The sequence below is a fragment of the Cannabis sativa genome, chromosome X (genome assembly GCF_029168945.1).
Source record: "Cannabis sativa cultivar Pink pepper isolate KNU-18-1 chromosome X, ASM2916894v1, whole genome shotgun sequence".
NCBI lineage: Eukaryota > Viridiplantae > Streptophyta > Magnoliopsida > Rosales > Cannabaceae > Cannabis > Cannabis sativa.
In genome coordinates this window covers 37,704,846-37,724,405 of record NC_083610.1, presented here as the reverse complement: position 1 = coordinate 37,724,405, position 19,560 = coordinate 37,704,846, and the positions used below count along the sequence as shown (strand labels likewise).

Here is a 19,560-nt window from a genome sequence, read left to right as displayed (position 1 = left end):
AAATTGTAAAATATTTACCTAAGGGTTCTATTTTTATCATTTTCGAAAATATAAAATTTATTTTATAATTTAACAAAATAGAGGATCCGATTAATAATTTTTATAAATTTCAGAATTGGCTGGCAGGGAGTTTGTAATTAATTGTAGTTACGTACATAAACAACTATTTGTGATGTGAGTAAAACGTAGCATTTGTGATGATAGAATATATAACGTAGTGTGAGGTGAGGCAGACCGAATTTGATTTTCTAGAAAACTTTGGGGAAACTAAAGGAGACTTCATCATAATCCTTAAGAATAATGCATAACTACTTAAGTTTAATTCTTAATTCTAAATAGATATTTAAGTTTAATTTTTTGTGGTAATAATACCTATTATAATTCTAAAACTTTTGTAAGTATCTAGCTATTAAGTATCACCTAAATTATTATGTGGTCAATTTTTGATTGGTTCAGGTCATTAAATTTTTATTTTATTTAAAAATTAATTTAAATATACCAATAAATAAATAACACGTGGATAATGACTTGCAAATAATCTTATTTTTAGTCACAACAAAATTTACGATTAAAAGTAAAAAAAATTGTGACTAATTATAAAATATCATTCTTATGTTGTGACTAAAAAGTCCGTGGCTAAATGTATTAGTCACAAAAATTACAATTTGTTGTGACTAAATGTGTTTTTCGTCACAATACTTATTGTGACTAAAACTAAATTAGTGACAACTTGTAACTAAATGTTATGTTTTAGTCACAAGTAACATTTTATTGTGACTAAAAGTCACATTTAGTTACAAAAAATTTATGTTGTGACTAAAAAATTATCACTAAAAGTGACTATTTTTTGTAGTGTTGATATTTAATTGCTAAGTACCTACAGAAGTTCCAGAAATATAACTTATGTATTATTACCGTCAAACATTAAACTTATTAGGTATCAATGTACAACCGAAAGTTAAACTTACACTACAAATTTTTTTACTTTTAGTCACAAAAAAACTTGTGATTACAAATAAAAAAGTTGTGACTAATTATAAATTATTATTCTTATGGTGTGACTAAAAAGTTCGTGGCTAAAAGTATTAATCACAAAAATTACAATTTGTTGTGACTAAATGTATTTTTAGTCACAATAGTTGTTGTGACTAAAACTAAATTACTCACAACTTGTATATAAATACTATGTTTTAGTCACAAGTAATTTTTTATTGTGACTAAAAGTGACTTTTAGGCACAAAAAATTTATGTTATGACTAAAAGATTGTCACTAAAAGTAACGTTTTTTTTAAAATATATATATAGTTAAAAATGTTTGCTCTTCTCTCAGCTTGAGCTTGTGCTAATGGCGGGGAGAACCAAAGTTGCGAAGAATAAGATCATGGTGAGGAAGAAGAGAGGGCCAACATCTTCAGATCCAGTAAAAAAAAAAGAAAGAAATCTATAGCTAAGATTCTACGAGTGGAACCTATTGATTTCAAACTGGATGTAGATGAGGAAACAGAGGATGAGATTGAGAAAAAAGCTCCAGACGAATAGAGACTGGAATCGCCAGAGAGATCGCAACCAAAGAAATTGCTAACGCAACAGTTAGAGATTAAATCGTCTCTGAAGGAGTGGATAAGAGTTTTGAAAGGGGATTCTATTTCATCTTCAAAAAGCTCAAGTAACCTTATTCCAATTCTGAATATTGATTTGGAAGGCTAATTTGGGGAAATCAGGGAATGATTGGTTCAGATTGAGCTTGAAGATTAGAGTGTGTTGGAGGTTAGAGATGACTTTTAACGACATGTAGCGAATTTTAGCAATTTTTTGTGATGCTGCTATCGATATCTAGCGACATGAGTAGAGTGCGCTGGAGGCTAGATGACTTTTAACGACATGTAGCAACATGTTTGCAATGAAATTTACGACATTAGGAAAGACGACAGTGAAATGCTCAAAAATCAAAAGCTTAAGTTCATGAACCATCTAACTACTAAAACACATAAAACAGTGTCGCAAAAAGTTGCAAAATAAATCGTCAAATATCGCAAACTAAGTCGCCATAAATCGACAATAATCGCTAAATCATACACATTTTTTGTTAGAAATAATCCAATGAATATGTCGCGACATGTCGACAAATGTTTCGCCACATGTCGCTAACTACAGCAAGGCCTTCATATGCAATCAAAAGACATTATAGTCGTAGACTATGTTGACAACATATCGCTTCATGTCGCTATGTGTCTTAACTTCCAATAACTTAGCTAATATCGCGAGATGTACGAACTGTATCGACCAATGTCGCTAATTATAATAGCTTCCTAGCCAACTATGTCGACAAAGGTCGATAATATGTCGACAAATATCGCTAAAAGTAAAATAATTACCATATCTTACTTTATTTTAGACAAAGTCAAAAGACATCGCGAACAAAGTTGATAAATGTCGATAATCAGCGAAAAACCAAAAATTGAACATAAAACAATGAAAATCAACCAAAACACCAAAATCGAACCTAATCTAAATAAATTTTCTTATAATTAACCACAAACAACAAAAGAAGAGTGGGTTTTGCGATGGCCTCTTGGGTTTCGTCAGGGGTAGAGAAGAGTGGGTTTCGTCCAGATGGGAGGCCGAGCGACGATGGTGCAGTGGTTGTGGGTTTTTTTGGGTGGATTTGGTGAGAGTTAGAGTGAGAGAGAAGGAGAGATAGCCGAGAGAAAGATAAAGAGTTAGAATTAAATGAGGAGGGTATTTTAGGATTTAAAGAATTTTAAAGTATTAAACCCCTATATATTTTAAGGTGAGATACGTACTAAAAGACCATATAACCTCATTTTAAGCATGGATAGAAAATTTTCCTATGTATTTATATATATATTATAGGCATGCACGTACACTTTTTTTTTATACATGATGTAACATATATCTATATACACACACATATGATCAAAATAGAATAACTTCACTTTAAGAAATTGGAATTTATCAGATTATTGAATTTTTTCAATAATAAACTTAAAGATAAGGCTCTTATATATTATAGTCTAAATTCATGATTTTCTAACCAAAGGAGATTTAATTGAGGAGACAATATATAATTCTGGATACACACTTATTTCACACAATAATATTCATAAATATTAGCCACTTATATATATCATTAAGTAAGAATCACATTACTTTTAATTGTGTAGTTAAAATTAAAAAATTTTTACATCAAAAATATAAAATTTTTATTACCTAAATACCACTACACGGTAAACTAAACATTTATATCCTTCATCTTTATTTTATTACTATTTTATCACATGCACACTCTTCCCATGCATCAAACATGTGTGTGACCACTATCAATTAATCAACCATCCATCATTTCCCTTTCTTTTTTTCTTCTTTTTCCTTTTATTTTCCATTTCTTTTCAGTTTTTTTTTTTTAAAAAAAAAATTTAGTAACCTCCATTACACTCTTCCCATGCATCAAACATGTGTGTGACCACTATCAATCAATCAACCATCCATCATTTCCCTTTCTTTTTTTTTTCTATTATTTTCCATTTCTTTTCAGTTTTTTTTTTAAAAAAAAAATTAATAACCTCCATTGTTGAACATTGCCTCTCCACGATCCCACCATTTTCCCTCCTCTTTGTGTTCTTTAATTTTTTTTTTAAAGCCCATAATCGTTTTCCCTCTTTCTATTTCTTTCTCAATCCGTATATATATGGCTATTACCTGTTCTTCATCATCTCCTTCCCCCGTTCAAAAGAAAAGCTCTACAATGGGTTTGAAATCCTTAGCTAATAAGAACAAGTAAACGACCTGTTATGGAGGGAGATGACTCTGATTTTGCTCTTCCATTATTTAAGCGTGGTCGAGCTCCTCCTAAGAAGAAATCGAAGGTGGGTGCCCAAGAAAAAATGGCTCAAGATGTTGCTGAAAAAAAACGATAATATTAGTGGTGGTCTTCGAACTGAGGTTTGTTTACCGTTTCTTTTTAGTTTTCTCCTTTTTCTAGATTTTGTTGTATTTTGCATTTTTCTCAGTTTTGTGTATTTCGTTTGTGCTATTCTAGGTTTTCCCCCATTTTTGAAATTTTTTCATATTCAACTTTTGTGGGTTTTGTGTTTATTGATTTCTCATTTTGTAATAGTTTTTTCATAGTTTTTTATTAGTGTAAACACTTTCTGTATGTATTTTTTTTAATATGTTTTTTATCTAGTTGTTTCCTGTCCATTTTTATATCATCAATGGGTAACAATGAGATTTATCATGGATGTTGATGTTCAAAGAGTTTTTCCTGTATTTTAGTTTGTCTACAGTTGTTTTGTAGTTTTATTATAGTTTTGCTACTTGCATATGTTATTTCATTATAAAACTAATATGCAGCTATTTGCACAAAACTTACTATGTATATCTACTATTTCTTAGTCCCCGTCAAATTAAATTCCTGCATAATATATAAACTATCATAAAACGATAATGCAACTATAAGGCAACCAAAACAAAAAATAAACAGACTTATACGTAACTGGTTGTACCTTAATTCGAATTTACTCTTCTTATTGTGTTTCTAAAAAAATATATTTATATTGGAAACCAGTAATCAATCAAAATGCAACTGTATATAACGTAGATGTATTATTCATGAGGTTTTTTTTTTAAATTTTTCACATCATACATTATTTTAGATTTGGTGGGAGCTCCAGATCTGTTTGTTACAGATCTACATTTCATGAATATAGATTTCGATATTAGGGGGAGTTATTTTGATCGAATAAAACAGAAAACAAATGTGTAATTTCAGTTCCTTCACAATTTTTCTGATTTTTTTTCGTCATTTTTTGTTTAGATCATTGCAGGTCTTCTTTTCCAGTTGATTTTGCCAGAATTAATAGTTGTATTTTCTTCGTTTTTGTTTCATTTTGGTTGTATTGCGGTTTTGAAACGATCGAGGTATTTTTCATCTTCATGGTTCGCTCTGTACAGCTGAAGACTTAGTGCATGTGGTATTTTTGTAAATATTATATGTGGACTGTATAAATGTTTAATGGGCCGGCCCAAAGTATTTTTGTAATTTTTTTTCCTTTTTTATATTTTTCTGTTTTTTTCCCTAAAATTAGTTACTGCAAAACTTACAGAGTGGACTATTATGTATGTCGATAAAGCCATATATAATTGTCTAGTGCCAAGATCCTATGTGATAGGAATCAATAATAAGATAAGCTGCGAATAATAATAATAATAATAATAATAATAATAATAATAATAATAATAATAAGAAGAAGAAGAAGAAGAAGAAGAAGGAGGAGGAGGTAAGTTACAGCTACAGATAGTTAATATTATTATCCATTTATAATTTTTCTTTAATAATATTTATTTAAAAATTTTAATAGATAGTAACCCATATATATTTGAGAGAATATCGTTTATTATTATTTGTAATTTTTAATAGCGTTTTCTTGCATGTTTGCCAATTTCATACTATTAATTTAAATTAAAAAAATAATATCAAATATACTTTAACATTATACATTTTTTCCCTATTTTAAATAAATTTATAAACAACAAGTATTAAATGAAAAATTATCATTTCTTTGTAAAGACAAATTTAATAATAACAATAAAAAATAAAAGAAAAGAAAATAAAAATTGAGGGGAATTGCCCTCTGCACAAGATAGATATCTGCCATAATAATAATAAAGATAATAATCAGTGAAAACAACCATATATATATATATATACACATACTATATACTCATTCTTTTTGAAAGGACAAGCATATACTCTGTCTGTGATTTTGTTTTCCAAAGCATATATACATACGTACTCTGTTTTTTCATAATTAATTTTTATTTTCATTGTAAGAAAAATATGTATTATCTGATCTCAATGATTTTGTTTTTGAAAGCACTTATTTTTCTAGGGTTTTTATATATGAAGAACAAAAATTAATATAATAGTATTTTTCTAAAAAAAAATAACAAAAATTAATGAAAAACATATTATTGATGAAGACATTTTCTCTTCTTTATTATTAGTTGGCAACTTTGTAGCTATCAAAATGCCAAATAATTAACTTAGAGCATGCCATGTGCTAACGAAAAACCCTTATTATTATTATTAATATAGAAAATTCAATGAACTATTTTTTTTCTATTTTAATTCTATGAAAGTTATCAAACTAAAATATTTAATAAGAATTCTTTAGTAATTGGCAAATTAATTTACAAAAATTAGAGGTGATAACATATGAAAAATGGCATATATGTAACTATATATTTGTGTTGTATAATTAATAACGATATTAATATAACATTATGACATCAATCAGATAATTATATTTTATTGAGAAATAAATTAATAATGTAACTAATCATAGAGTTACTATAATAATTACTATTAATTATTATTGGCAGATATTCTTATCTCATTAGACCTTCAAATTTTCTAGTACTCGCCCCCACACACACATACACACAAAATGGTCTAATAATGAGTTTTGAACTGTGGAAACGTGTGTGTGAGGGGGAGAGAGAAAAGAGAAATATTGAAGATAATATAAGCCTATATTGAGAATATTGAGCCCTCAATTGATCCCTTACGAATAATGGTAGTCATATTTTATAAAAGTTATTATATTAAATTATAAAAAAAAATATTATTAGTATCTTGCATCTTTTTAATGTTATACCGTATAGTTAAATATTGAGTTTTATATAATTTAAAAAAAATAATTTTCAAAAAAATCGCTAAACAACCAAGAAGCACTAACTATAAAAAATAATGAGCACCACTAATATTTAGTAAGAATAATGTAAATTATGTTAGACCTAATACCACTAATTGTACAAATATCGGTAGCTCTTAACATTTTTGTAAATTAAGAGTAATAATAATAGCATATATATAAATCACACAAATTTATACCTCAAAGTCACTTTTAATAAATTGAGACTCGTGTTAAGCAAATAAAGATGAGTTGTTTAAAAATATTATTACTGGCTATTTAAATATGTATATTATTACAAAGCCTAAGCTATTGAAGACCAGTACTACTAATACTACCTTTTTCTCTCTCTCTTTCAATCTCTATCTCTTTCTTTCTTTCTTTCTTTTCCTCTCTCTCTCTCGTACTACTCCTGGAATTAGTTGTAATATTATTATTAGGAATAAGAAACTAAGTAGATCATATATGGAAAAAGAATATTTTTCCCAGGAAAATATTGAACATGATCATCATCATTCTTCGTTTACTAGTTGACCAAACAGAAATAACCCAATAACCAAACACCGTGTACCCAGCACTACAAACACAATTAACCAAAACCAAAAGCCAAACAAATTCTCCCCACCCAAACATACTCTCTCACTTGTACGGACACCAAACAAAGAAAGAAACAGAGAAACACCATTAATATTATATATTTAACCTTATTTATTTATTTATATATATATATATGGAAGGAGAAAGATCAGGATCAGTACTACCGAGTTACGACCTTCAGGTGTCGTCGTTTTCAGTGGCTACTACTCCGGCTCTAGCTCCGGCACCGATCCACGACATGGGTTTTGTTCACTTCCAAGATCATCATCATCATCATCATAATCATCATCACAACATTTATAGCTTCTTGGCTCCAGCAGCCGCGTCGACTCAACAGCAGGCAGCTGATCTCAACACCACCACTACTACCGGCTCGGCTTCAACTACGGCGGCTGCAGCTACGGCTATGGCTGGATCGAATTCTGGGTTGGGGTTTTGCCATGGTGACCAGTTTGTTGGAACTACGACTACTGATAATAATAATAATAATAATAATGTTAACCAACAACAAATGGTAATTAAAAATCTAAACCACTTTTTGTTTTGAGGGAATTTATAATAAATTACCTTTATCTCTGTGTGTGATTAAAAAAATGTCTCCATAATATATAATTCTTTTTTCTTCTCATTTGCAGGGTTTCTAACTTGAAATTTCTATTTATTTTTTTAAAAAAAAATTACTAATTAATTGAGTAATTATATTGTATAATTAACTAATTAAGTTCTTAATTAAATGAATGATCAGGTGGGAACGTTGGATCCTAAAGCTATTAATGAGGATAATTTAACCGGTAATGCTAGCGATGGTGGAAATTCATGGTATATATTTATTAATATGTAATCTCTCTCTTTCTACACATATATTTATATATGTATAGATATATTAATATGTTGATTGTTGTGTATGGACAAAATAATATAATCATGGAAACATGCAGATGAGAAGAAGGGCTAGCTAGCTAGGCACGAATAACGAGACATATAATATAAGTGATGAGATTCTGCAGCCATAATATATGGAAGAGAATAATATTATTGCTTCGTTCAATATTTTCAAAGAAACCATAATATTACTCTTTGTGGAATATTATATATGTGATCATGATGAGTATTGAGTACGTACGTATAGAGAAAGAGGCCTATAACTAGATCAATTATTAATCTACCATTCTACTTACCTCTGACAAATATATAAAGAAAAAGTAAAACAATTTTGGGATTGTAATTAATTAATCAAGTTTATTATGTTATAACAAGTGATGATTAATTAGTATTAATATATATATGGAGGTGGAGGAGTTCAAGTAGTGCAGATAAAAACAAGGTGAAAGTGAGGAGAAAACTGAGAGAGCCAAGATTCTGCTTCCAAACCAGAAGTGATGTTGATGTTCTTGATGATGGTTATAAGTGGAGAAAATATGGCCAAAAAGTTGTCAAGAATAGCCTTCATCCAAGGTACATATATATATATATATACCTTTTATTCTATTATATTTATAAATGTTTATATATATACACACATATAATTCTGATCTACCTTAATTATCATATGGTATGGTACCTTGATCATGATTAGGATAACTAGTATTCTTCCGAGTGATCCAATTATATGATTAGTTTTATTTTTTGAAGTATGATTAATTTAAAATGTATGATAATTAATTATTAATTTAATTTATGAGCTTAATTAACTGGTATTTAATTAATGCAAGTTAACTTATATATAGTTAGGAAATTAGGAAGCTATAGTACTAGCTAATATGAACTAAAAATATATTATGAAAAAATAATGTGCATGCATTTTTATTTAATTTGAAACATTTTATATATATATATATATGCTGATATGCATATATATTTTTTTTCTTTGATTTTTGTATCTTTATATAAATATTAGGTTGCGTAAAGTAACACTTTTTTAATTAGATTTTTATTTTTAAAATTAGAAATATAAAAATATTTTTAAAATAATATTCTATAAAACTAATTTTATTTTTTAATTTTTTAATTAAGAATCTAAATTAAAAAAAAATATATATATATATTTCAATTTTTTTTTTAAACAATTTTTTTAATTAATATTTTGGACTCTAACCCAAACTTAGATCTTAGCAACTGAACCCAGACCCTGCCCCAGACTTGGACCCGCCTTCGGTCCCGGTCTCGGACCCAACTTTATGCTCGACTTAAATAAAATCAACAAATGAAAATAAAAATAAAATATACATAAGACAGTTTTATTTTTTATTTTTAAAATTGAAAATAAAAATAATTATAAAACACATTTTATTTTTCAAAAATAAAAATTTTACTTTTTATGATTAAAAAATTTAAAAATAAAAGTGTTATTAAACATCACTTTAATTAGTTATTTTAGATAAAAAAAAAAAGTATTTTTAAAATAAGCTTACTGTTCCATTTCAATAAAAGAAAAAAAGGCTTACTGTTTTAAAATGTTTAAATACGTACGTATAATTACACATTTTATATAATAATGTAGAAATTTGTGCATGCATTTTCAATTTGGCACTCAGGAAAAATTTCCAGAAATTATGCATATATATAAGTTTTTTAATTAAAAAAATAAAATAAATATTTTCACTTTTTAATATTTTAATTGAGAATCAAAATTTAAAAAAAAAAAATACTTTCACAAGTTTTCTAAATAGTTTTTTTTTTCTTAATTAATCAATATTTTAGACTTCGACTCTAATCTGTACCTTAGGACTAAGACTCCGACCTTGGCCCTAAAGTCCCGGACTCGGACCACAGCTCCAGCCCCAAATACGAACTTAGACCCGACTTAAATAAAATCAAAAAATAAAAATAAAAATAAAAGTTATAGAGCATAATTTTGCTTTTTGTTTTTAAAATTAAAAAATAAAAGTGGTTATACAACACATTTTTGTTTTTTAAAAACACAAATTTTACTTTTAATTTTGTAATTAAAAAATTCAAAACAAAAAATATTACCAAACGTCTCCTATATGTTAAAAACTACCAGAATGTTCATGTAATACCTAATAATTATTAAGGTTTTTTTTATTTTTACATTTTAAACAGTTTTTTTTACATTTGTACGAAAACCTACATAGCAAGCAATAGAGTAACTTAAATCGCAACTAAAATCTACATAGCAACCTACATAAAAACTACCGAAACAACTCAAACCATAAATAAAAAAAATAAAAAAAATGATATTTAAAATAATTCTCCTAATTATTAATTATTCTAATCAGTAAATACTAAAAACACACATTTTTTACACTTAAGTGTCATTTCCTAGAGTGATATGATATATAATTCCACCGAATTAATAACAGTTTGAGATTTGATTAAACATCTTCATTCGAATATAATGTATCATTCTATTCTACAATGCATCCCTTAGATGGAGATACACTAATTTACTTTTTATTTGTTTCGACATTTATAATAAATTTTTTAGTCTAATTTTTCATTTATATTCATGTACATTATAATTATTTGAGATATCTAATAAAATTTTGAGAAATTTGAAATAATTACAATATAGAAAGCAGTGTTCAACAGTCTATTTTATACACGTATAAAATAAAATAGTCACGCGCGCGTGCAACATAATATTTGAACGTCATTTTCAGCGTGTTAACTAAAAAAATTTTAAAATTTTACTGTAGGTCTTAAATAACTATATGAGAAAAAATATGACTAAAAAATTATGTCACATACGAAAACAGATACATGGTAAAAAATTTCTATTTTATATACATACATTTTTTTTTTATTTGTGCTTATCATCCTGCGGGGCCATGCTTTCCAATTTTTATTATATACATACATTTAACTTTTGAATTTCTTCTATTTATTTTCCCTAATTATATAACTAAGGATAATAATATGAAAGGTTATTATCCAATAAATTAATATAGCTACGTAACTAATAACACAGTTTCAAAGAAAAAAATATTAATTATGGATGAAAAGTACGTCTCATAATTATATATATAAATATAAAAGAACGAACTACGTATATGAGGAGCTTCATTATATATCACAATAATGTTATGTTTAATCAATTAATAAAAGGTACTCATTATATAGTTTCAGCTATATATATTCAAGTGTGTTTTAGAAAAGCTAGATTAGTTCTTCCATTTCTATATATAACTATAAATCTGCTAATGAGAAATTAGCTTAACAAGTATGTATAAAAGAAAACATACATAATGATATATCTACATTTATTGAAGTTATTAGAAAAAATAGAGCATAATGAAATTATCCTAAGAAGAAATTTATTAATCATTCAATCTTCCTCATATACATAAATTATTAATATATATATACATCCTAATTAAAACTAACTTTTAGGGCCATAACTAAGTTATATATAACGGGTGTTTGGGATATATGGCTTCTCTTTTTATTTGAATTTAAATATGTACTTCTTTAAATTCTTTTGTATCCTTCATATATTAACAAAATTTAAGGTGTGATTTCTTAATTTTTTTAATAACTATGAATTTTTCTTAAGTATTTGGCTATATTACATTTTCATTGTTTTTTCATTTAGTTAGTGAAATAAAGCGCAAAATTATATTCATATAAGTTGATCACTTGATAAGAAGATATCCATTACCTTTTTCATTTATAATTAAGCAAATTTTTTTAAATAAATAAATAATATGACATCTATAGAGTCGACCCTTTTTTCTACCTACATTTTTCTAACTTAGTAAGAAATATTTTAAATATTTAGACGTAGAGGATCTATATATATAACCTTAATGGATAACATGAAATATTTTTTGAATTTTGAATATATTTAAATATTTATTACACGTCCTGTACATCCCGCGCTTCGCGGCGGATATATAAAATATTTTAAATTATATATAAAAAAATAAATTGTGTATTGTAATTAAAAAATTTGTGACATAAATACTTAAAATATTAAATTTATTGCTAATAAATACCGAAAATCGAGAAATAGTAGCATAAATCTTTATTTATGGTTTAATTTTTATTCTGATGTGTGTGTGTTAAGTTCTGGGTTTGAATTTTATTGTATGTGTCTTTAATGTTTGAGTTTTAGTGTTTTGCTGGAGTTCTAATGTTTAAGTTTGTGTTTATGAAATCTGTTTTTTTATTTATTTATTTTTATAGATTTTGAGAACTTAAAATTTGATGTTGTTTCTATTGATTATTGGGATTGAGAGTTTGATTTTTCATACGGGAATTAAAATTTGTCTTTTCATTTCATTAATTGAAAAATATTAGTAGAAAGATTATGGAATACTTGACATTAAAGTTATCATTTCAAAAAATGATGTAAAGTAGGCTTTTGTTAAAAATTAATTAATATTCTTTAATAAAAAATTTAAACACGGTAAAAAGTAATTAAAATATTATTTTAAGTATCATGTACACCTGATTCTTTTATTATTATTATTATTATTATTGTTATTGTTATTATTATTATTACTATATCTTATTTTTTAAAAAAAAAATAAAAACTTACACATTAGAGTCATTATTATTTTTATATTTTTTTTAAAAAAAAATTAAAAACGTTAAGGTATATAATGTTGATTGATATTTTATGTATATAAATAAAATTTACGATTCATTATATTTTATGTTTTAATATTTTTTTTGGAATTTATTTTTTATTTTCTAATTTTTTAAAATATTTTGTATTTTTATAGAAAAATATTTAAAAAAAAATAGCAAAAATCAATTTGTAGATTTATGCTTTTTTATAGAAAAATTATTAAAATAATAGTAAAATATCAATTTATAGATTTATGCTTTAATAAAATATTAAAATTGAGAGAATTAAGGAGATAAGAGAAAAATAATTTAGAGTGATTTTAGAATATATTGATTATAATAGATATTTATAATAGTAAAAAAAATCATAACTGCACGTGTGTAGTTTTTTTTTCAATTTAAATTTTTATTTTTTAATTAATTAGTAACATAATATTATAAAATTAATAATATATATAATTATTTTTTAAAAAATATCATTTAAAAAAAATAATAACTACACGTGTAGTTTTTTCTCATTTAAATTTTTATTTTTTAATTAATTAATAACACATTATTATAAACTTAAAAATATATATATTAATTTTTTGAAAAAAAAAATATCCTTTTTAAACAAAAAAAAAAAACAAAATGTGATAATTGATTTAAATTTAGAGTTATGATATATATAAAATATATTTTAGATTAATTGATATTTATAAATTAATAAAAAATTAAAAAATTGGAGAATTAGGGAGAGAAGAGATAATGCTGTTTGAAATGATTTTAAACCGCCACGTCATCGCCTCATACTTCTCCTTTAGATAGATATATATTATTTTATTTACACTTGTTACATAATATTATATGACATATATTAATTGCTTGATAGTAATTTTTGCACACTCATTAATTTTTTACTTGATGTCAGTTCAAAAGGTATTGATTCTTCCTTTATGATTTTGTTATTTTGTTCAAAAATCGTTAATTAATTGCTTAAATTTTTATATTTATCTGTTTATCTACTTTTTTTAAGAAATCCACATGGTATAATTTAGCTGAAAAAAATGAATAAATAAATAAAGAGAAGAAAAAAATGCGGTAAGTAAAATGAAAAAAAAAAAAGAAGAAGAAAGAGTATAGTATTTCTAATAATGAAAATCGACATTAAAATAGTATAATAAGATAAATGTATAGGAATAATTTATAAATAATATAATAATTAAATTACATAAAATTAAGGCCAGTATAATCAAGTAGAAAAAGAACAAAAACACGTATTTTACTGATCGGACCTTAAACTTCATATATCATGATACCTAAGAATATTATCAATAATAGCTTTCCCACTCACGTTATTGGTATAAAAAAATATAGAAAATGAGACTTTAAAGGTTTGAATTTTCTTACTTTGATATTCAAAGTCTTTTTCATATTTTTCACATATTTATATTGCTATAATGCTTTATTGCTTGATCTAAGTGATAATAATAAAAATTTAAAACAACCGTTAAAAAAAATAAAAGAATAAATATATAAATAGATAAAAGTATTTGAAGGAAATTTAAATAAATATATAGATATATAAATATTAAGGGAATTCAAAATGAAATATGCTATTAACATTGAAAAAATAAATTAAATCGGTAGACTTGATTATGAAATTATAGAATAAATATAATTATATTTATATAATTTTACTACCATACATATAGTTATGAAAAAATTTGTTAACAAATTACATGTATATTTAAATTAATATTATTATTTACAAATAATTAATTTTATAATTATATAGATACTTTTAAGTTCAAAAACTCTATATAATACTAATTTTATTCTTAATTAGTATTCAAATATTTAGTATCAGTTCAAATATTTAGTATCAGTTCAAATATTAATAGGATTTGTTTTATTATTATTTTATTATATATAAATAATATTTTATTATTTTATTAAATAAAAATTAAAAATCACCCCTGAATTTCTCATAAACCAAGAATTTCAGTTATATAGGCACACTTTATATAGAATAGATATTTATATATATATTATCAATGAATTAATTATTTTGACTATCTTTCTAACTCTTAGACCATCTCCAAATGGTACACATTCCACCAAATATTTTTTTTTTCACAAACCCATATTTTAATTTATTAAAAAAATAATCTTACATTTAACCCTAAACAAAATTTATTACAAAAGTAATAATTAACTTAAAACACTATAATATATTTAAATATAAAATAACAATAACTAATATTAAATAATATAACTTAAATTATTTTAATATTTTAAATTCACATATATTAATTATTTAATTTGTAAACAGTATTCATGTTAGATCATAAATTACCTATTATGTATTATTATTGTAAATAATGTAAAATGTGAAATTTTTTAAGTAAAATATATTTATTTGGTGTGACATTTAAATTTTAGTACCGTACGTAGTTTGTAGCACCAAAAATAAAAAGTTTTACGCTAAATTAATGTAAAAAAATATACTAAAATGATGTAACTATTGGAGATAGTTTTAACAAGAATATTTACAACTCCTATTGTTATTATTATATAAATATTGCACATATTTATAAGTTCAACTCCAAAACTAAATTTGGGAAACAAAATGTTGATATATTTCCGTCTTTTTTTTTCTTTTGGTTTTATAACTATTTATATTATTAATATGTTGGCTTTTCAAATACATTATTGAGTGATTTGTTACGTCATGACTTAGATACATGAACTCACTGTTCATTTTCTTTAACTTGTTAAAAAAAACAATGAATAATATGATCATGATTCATGGTAATATTATTTTTTATTGGTCGGCAATCTTTTCATTATGTTAAAATCCTATTATTAATTTCCTCATTTCCATACATAGTGTTACGAATATTATAGTTCTCGATTAGATCTTTTATCGGTATTGATAGAGGTACCATACCTACTTTCATTAACTAATTAAAAAGAAAAAAAAGAAAAGCACAGTTACCTTCACTACTAACTGATCCATTTCCTTTTGCCCAATTAATTTGTATATCACACATTTTATATTTTTCCTTTTCTACACTACTATAGTATATATTAGAGTATATAGATTAGCTTTCTTCCTTAGAGTTAGACATTCTTTCAATCCTATATATATAATGATATGAGTTCTATTATGGGCTAGCAAAAATTATACAAGAAAAGACACTTAAATATTGTAATTTTCTCTAATTTTCTCTTATAATGGTGTTATTAGGATGTAAATTTTTAAATTTTTTTGAATAACTTATAATACTTAAATTAGGGTTTCAAATAGTTTGTTTTTGTTGGGGTATCATTAATCTAAGTCACACACCAAAGATAAACAAGAATTACCTAGAATATAAATATTTCATGTACCCTATTAATATAAATCCTTTTAGAAAGGTGCTCGAAAACAAAACAGGCACAAAACGTAAAAATTTATCAAAAAACCGCCGGCCTCTAAATGTCAATTTCAAGCTAGACGGTTTTTTCACATCCCTTAACTTTCTTTTTTATAAAATAAGTTGAAAAAACAGCTTCTAAAGGTCCATACTATATAGTAGTGAGTACACATGCCTCACCAGTTGAATTTTGGCGAACCCACCCCACTCTAAACACTCGTTGTATTATATATATATATACAAACATTGTTGCATGAATTTCTATATTAATTGTTTATGTCTGGTTTTTACTCTTGATCTTAGTAAATATTTTTAGGATTGAAGATACATTTTAATAAATCAATACACTTAATAATTAGGTCAATTTCCTTAAAAAAATTAGGTCAATTTCAGGTCGGTTATGTCGATATAGAGCTATTTTTCTTAGTAGTGCTAGTTGATCAAATCTCATAATCTAAATGTATAAAACCAAACAACTGGCAGCACATACCACAATTTTTTTTCCTACAAATGGGACAAAATCGATCCAATCCCAAAATTTAATATGAAATTTTATCTTTTGATGATTTTATATATATATATATATACTACTCATGAGAATCTGTTTGTTAGTATCTAAAGATCCTTAGGTTTCACACAACTATATTACATATATTTTTGTAATATATATATTGGTAAAGCTAAAGTATATATAATTAGTTAATTAATTAATTAACAGAAGAGTTGTTTGTTTTGATAATAATAATGGCAGAAGTTATTACCGTTGTACTCATAACAACTGTCGAGTGAAGAAGAGGGTTGAACGACTCTCAGAGGATTGTCGTATGGTGATAACGACGTATGAAGGTAGACACAACCACACTCCTTCTGATGATTCAAATTCATCAGAACATGAATGCTTTACCTCTTTCTAATTATTAATTAAAATTACAAGAAGAAGAAGAAAAATTAAAGAATTCATTGTAATATTCTATTATATTACAATGTTTTTTAATTTAATTAATTAGCTCATATCATCTAGACCCACTACTCTTTTGTCAAATTTATAATTATATTAGAGGGATTGCCATCGTCTTAAGTTATTTATTTTTATGTGTACCTTTCAATGTAATTATAATTACAAACACTACCTAGCTAGGTGTTATATATATAATTTATATACAATGTGTTTTTTTTTTTGTCACAATCACATATATATGCATTTATATTTATTTCTCTATATCGTATGTCTAGTTTCATTCCTATATATACTTTAAGTGAATATTACACATTTCACTACTATAATTATAGGCTTTAGAGATAGTTTTTTTAATCCTTTTTAGCGTCAGTTTTGATAAAATTTATTACCGACGCTGATCCAAATAACGTTGTAGGATCAAACACAAACGACGCCATAAAAGAACCCTATGGCATCAATTATTATTAAATGACCGACGCCATAGTATACACTATAATGTCGGTTATTTAATAATAAGCGACGTCATATGTAATAAGAACCGACAGCATAGTTAAAAAATCGACACCATAGTGTGTAAAAATCAATTTATTTTTTAGTTTTAAAACCTATTATAAATTCACAAATTAAATTTATTTAAATTAAATAATTATTATTTAAATCAAATTAAATATTTATTATTTTAAATTAATTTCATGACTAGTCAATATACTTAAATTAATTTCATGGAAGCAATTAAAAAAATTACAATTATATTACACAAATATTTTAAAATTAGTCCAAGTATTAACAAGTTAATATATCTAATTAAACATATAAAAATTACAAATTAACATAAAAAAAATAAATTAGCGAAGAAAAATTCTTATACATTTCAACATCAATCGTCCAACTCTTCATGAACCAATACCAGCAATTGTTCTCTCCACTGTCGCTGTAATAGTAACAATACAATTTTCGCATCATACATCTTTTTTTTTCTCAAAATGTAAAAAAAAAATATTTACATTAGTATATATAACAAATAAGATAATTCATAATTAAAACTTACAGTTTTTTTATCGTTTAAATAATTAATGATTAGGGTTTACACGTGCGACGATATCACTTGTGTATTTTTCAATACATAAAAACCGCATTTTTAGTTTTTAGCTTGTTTTGGACAATTTGCTAGTGAAATTCTTAACCACGTCCCAATAAACGCATTTGATCCCCCTAAATCTCGTATGCTCTATTTTAAAAATTATATTAACATTTCAATTAATTAACATATATATAACTTAGTTAATTAATTAAAAGATTTGTTACATAAAGAGTAATTAAATTATTACCTTTTCAATTTGACATGCATTTGTTGGGGAATTTTGTGGCCCTCTATAAGGTCTAAATGGATAATTTTCTCTAGCGCAACGACCTCTAGCATCCAATTGGACACTAAAAAAATATATATACATGTATATATAAGATAGTGTAAATAATTTCAAGTTATAATAAAGAAAATAATTTTAAATTATCTCTTAACTATTATGTTTACCCGATATTCCAGGAAATAAAAAATATTTAGTGTTGGCTATTCATCAATGATAACCAATGAGTCAATCCTTCTAATGCAACATTAAAAGACTCTTCCTTCTCTAAATTATTATTACCGTGCACTGCGAGAAGCTCTAAGTCGTAAAACTTAAAAATTCATCTCAAATCATGTAACTCCTCCCAAATCACTATAAGAATAATAACTTACTAGCACGATACAACTTGGCATCACAATGGGTCGTGCCCAATTTCTTAATATTCTATACACATGTATAAAAACACATTTCTCAAGTCTTTTCTCAAATCTCTATCTTTACTTTTCTATCTTTATTATTATTAAAACAATAAAATTATATAACTATATATTATATCAAACATTGGGACTGCACGCGGCTCCCACATCTCTCAAATTTTTTTCTTTACCTTTTATTATATTTTTTAGGGTAAATAGTGGCATAAGAACCTGAAGTTTTAAGTTTATAAGCGGCATAAACCCAATGTTTATTTTTAGCGGCATAAGTACCCAATGTTTGTAAAACTGTAATTTTCTTCCAGTTTTGTCAGTACAGACTCTGTTTTGAATATATTAAAGGAACATTTGAAAGTAACTGATACTACATATTTTATGTCTAGACCCAATGATCAAGAATCTGAACCTTATATGTGGGCTGTTTAAGAAGATAATAGAGCTTGTACTGACAAAATTAGAGAAAATTTACGGTTTTACAAATATTAGGTACTTATGCCGCTAAAAATAAACATTAGGATTATGCCACTTACAAACTTAAAACTTTAAGTACTTAGCCACTATTTACCCTATTTT

General features: G+C 25.3%; 1 protein-coding gene across 1 annotated transcript; it reads left to right on the top strand.

Moving 5' to 3' along the window:
* The first annotated feature begins 6,864 nt into the window (after positions 1-6,864).
* LOC115710044 (probable WRKY transcription factor 12) lies at positions 6,865-17,436 on the top strand. The gene is made up of 4 exons (XM_030638359.2): positions 6,865-7,827; positions 8,059-8,132; positions 8,604-8,768; positions 17,001-17,436. The coding sequence occupies exons 1-4, from the start codon at positions 7,447-7,449 to the stop codon at positions 17,161-17,163; spliced, it is 783 nt and encodes a 260-aa protein (XP_030494219.2). The 5' UTR covers positions 6,865-7,446; the 3' UTR covers positions 17,164-17,436.
* Positions 17,437-19,560: the final 2,124 nt, after the last annotated feature.

Bases quoted from the DNA above. Each gene is read 5' to 3' on its own strand.
- LOC115710044 (XM_030638359.2), top strand. From the start codon at position 7,447: ATGGAAGGAGAAAGATCAGGATCAGTACTACCGAGTTACGACCTTCAG. The intron at 7,828-8,058 runs GTAATTAAAAAT...ATGAATGATCAG, and splicing joins ATGTTAACCAACAACAAATG to GTGGGAACGTTGGATCCTAA. The intron at 8,769-17,000 runs GTACATATATAT...TAATAATGGCAG, and splicing joins AAGAATAGCCTTCATCCAAG to AAGTTATTACCGTTGTACTC.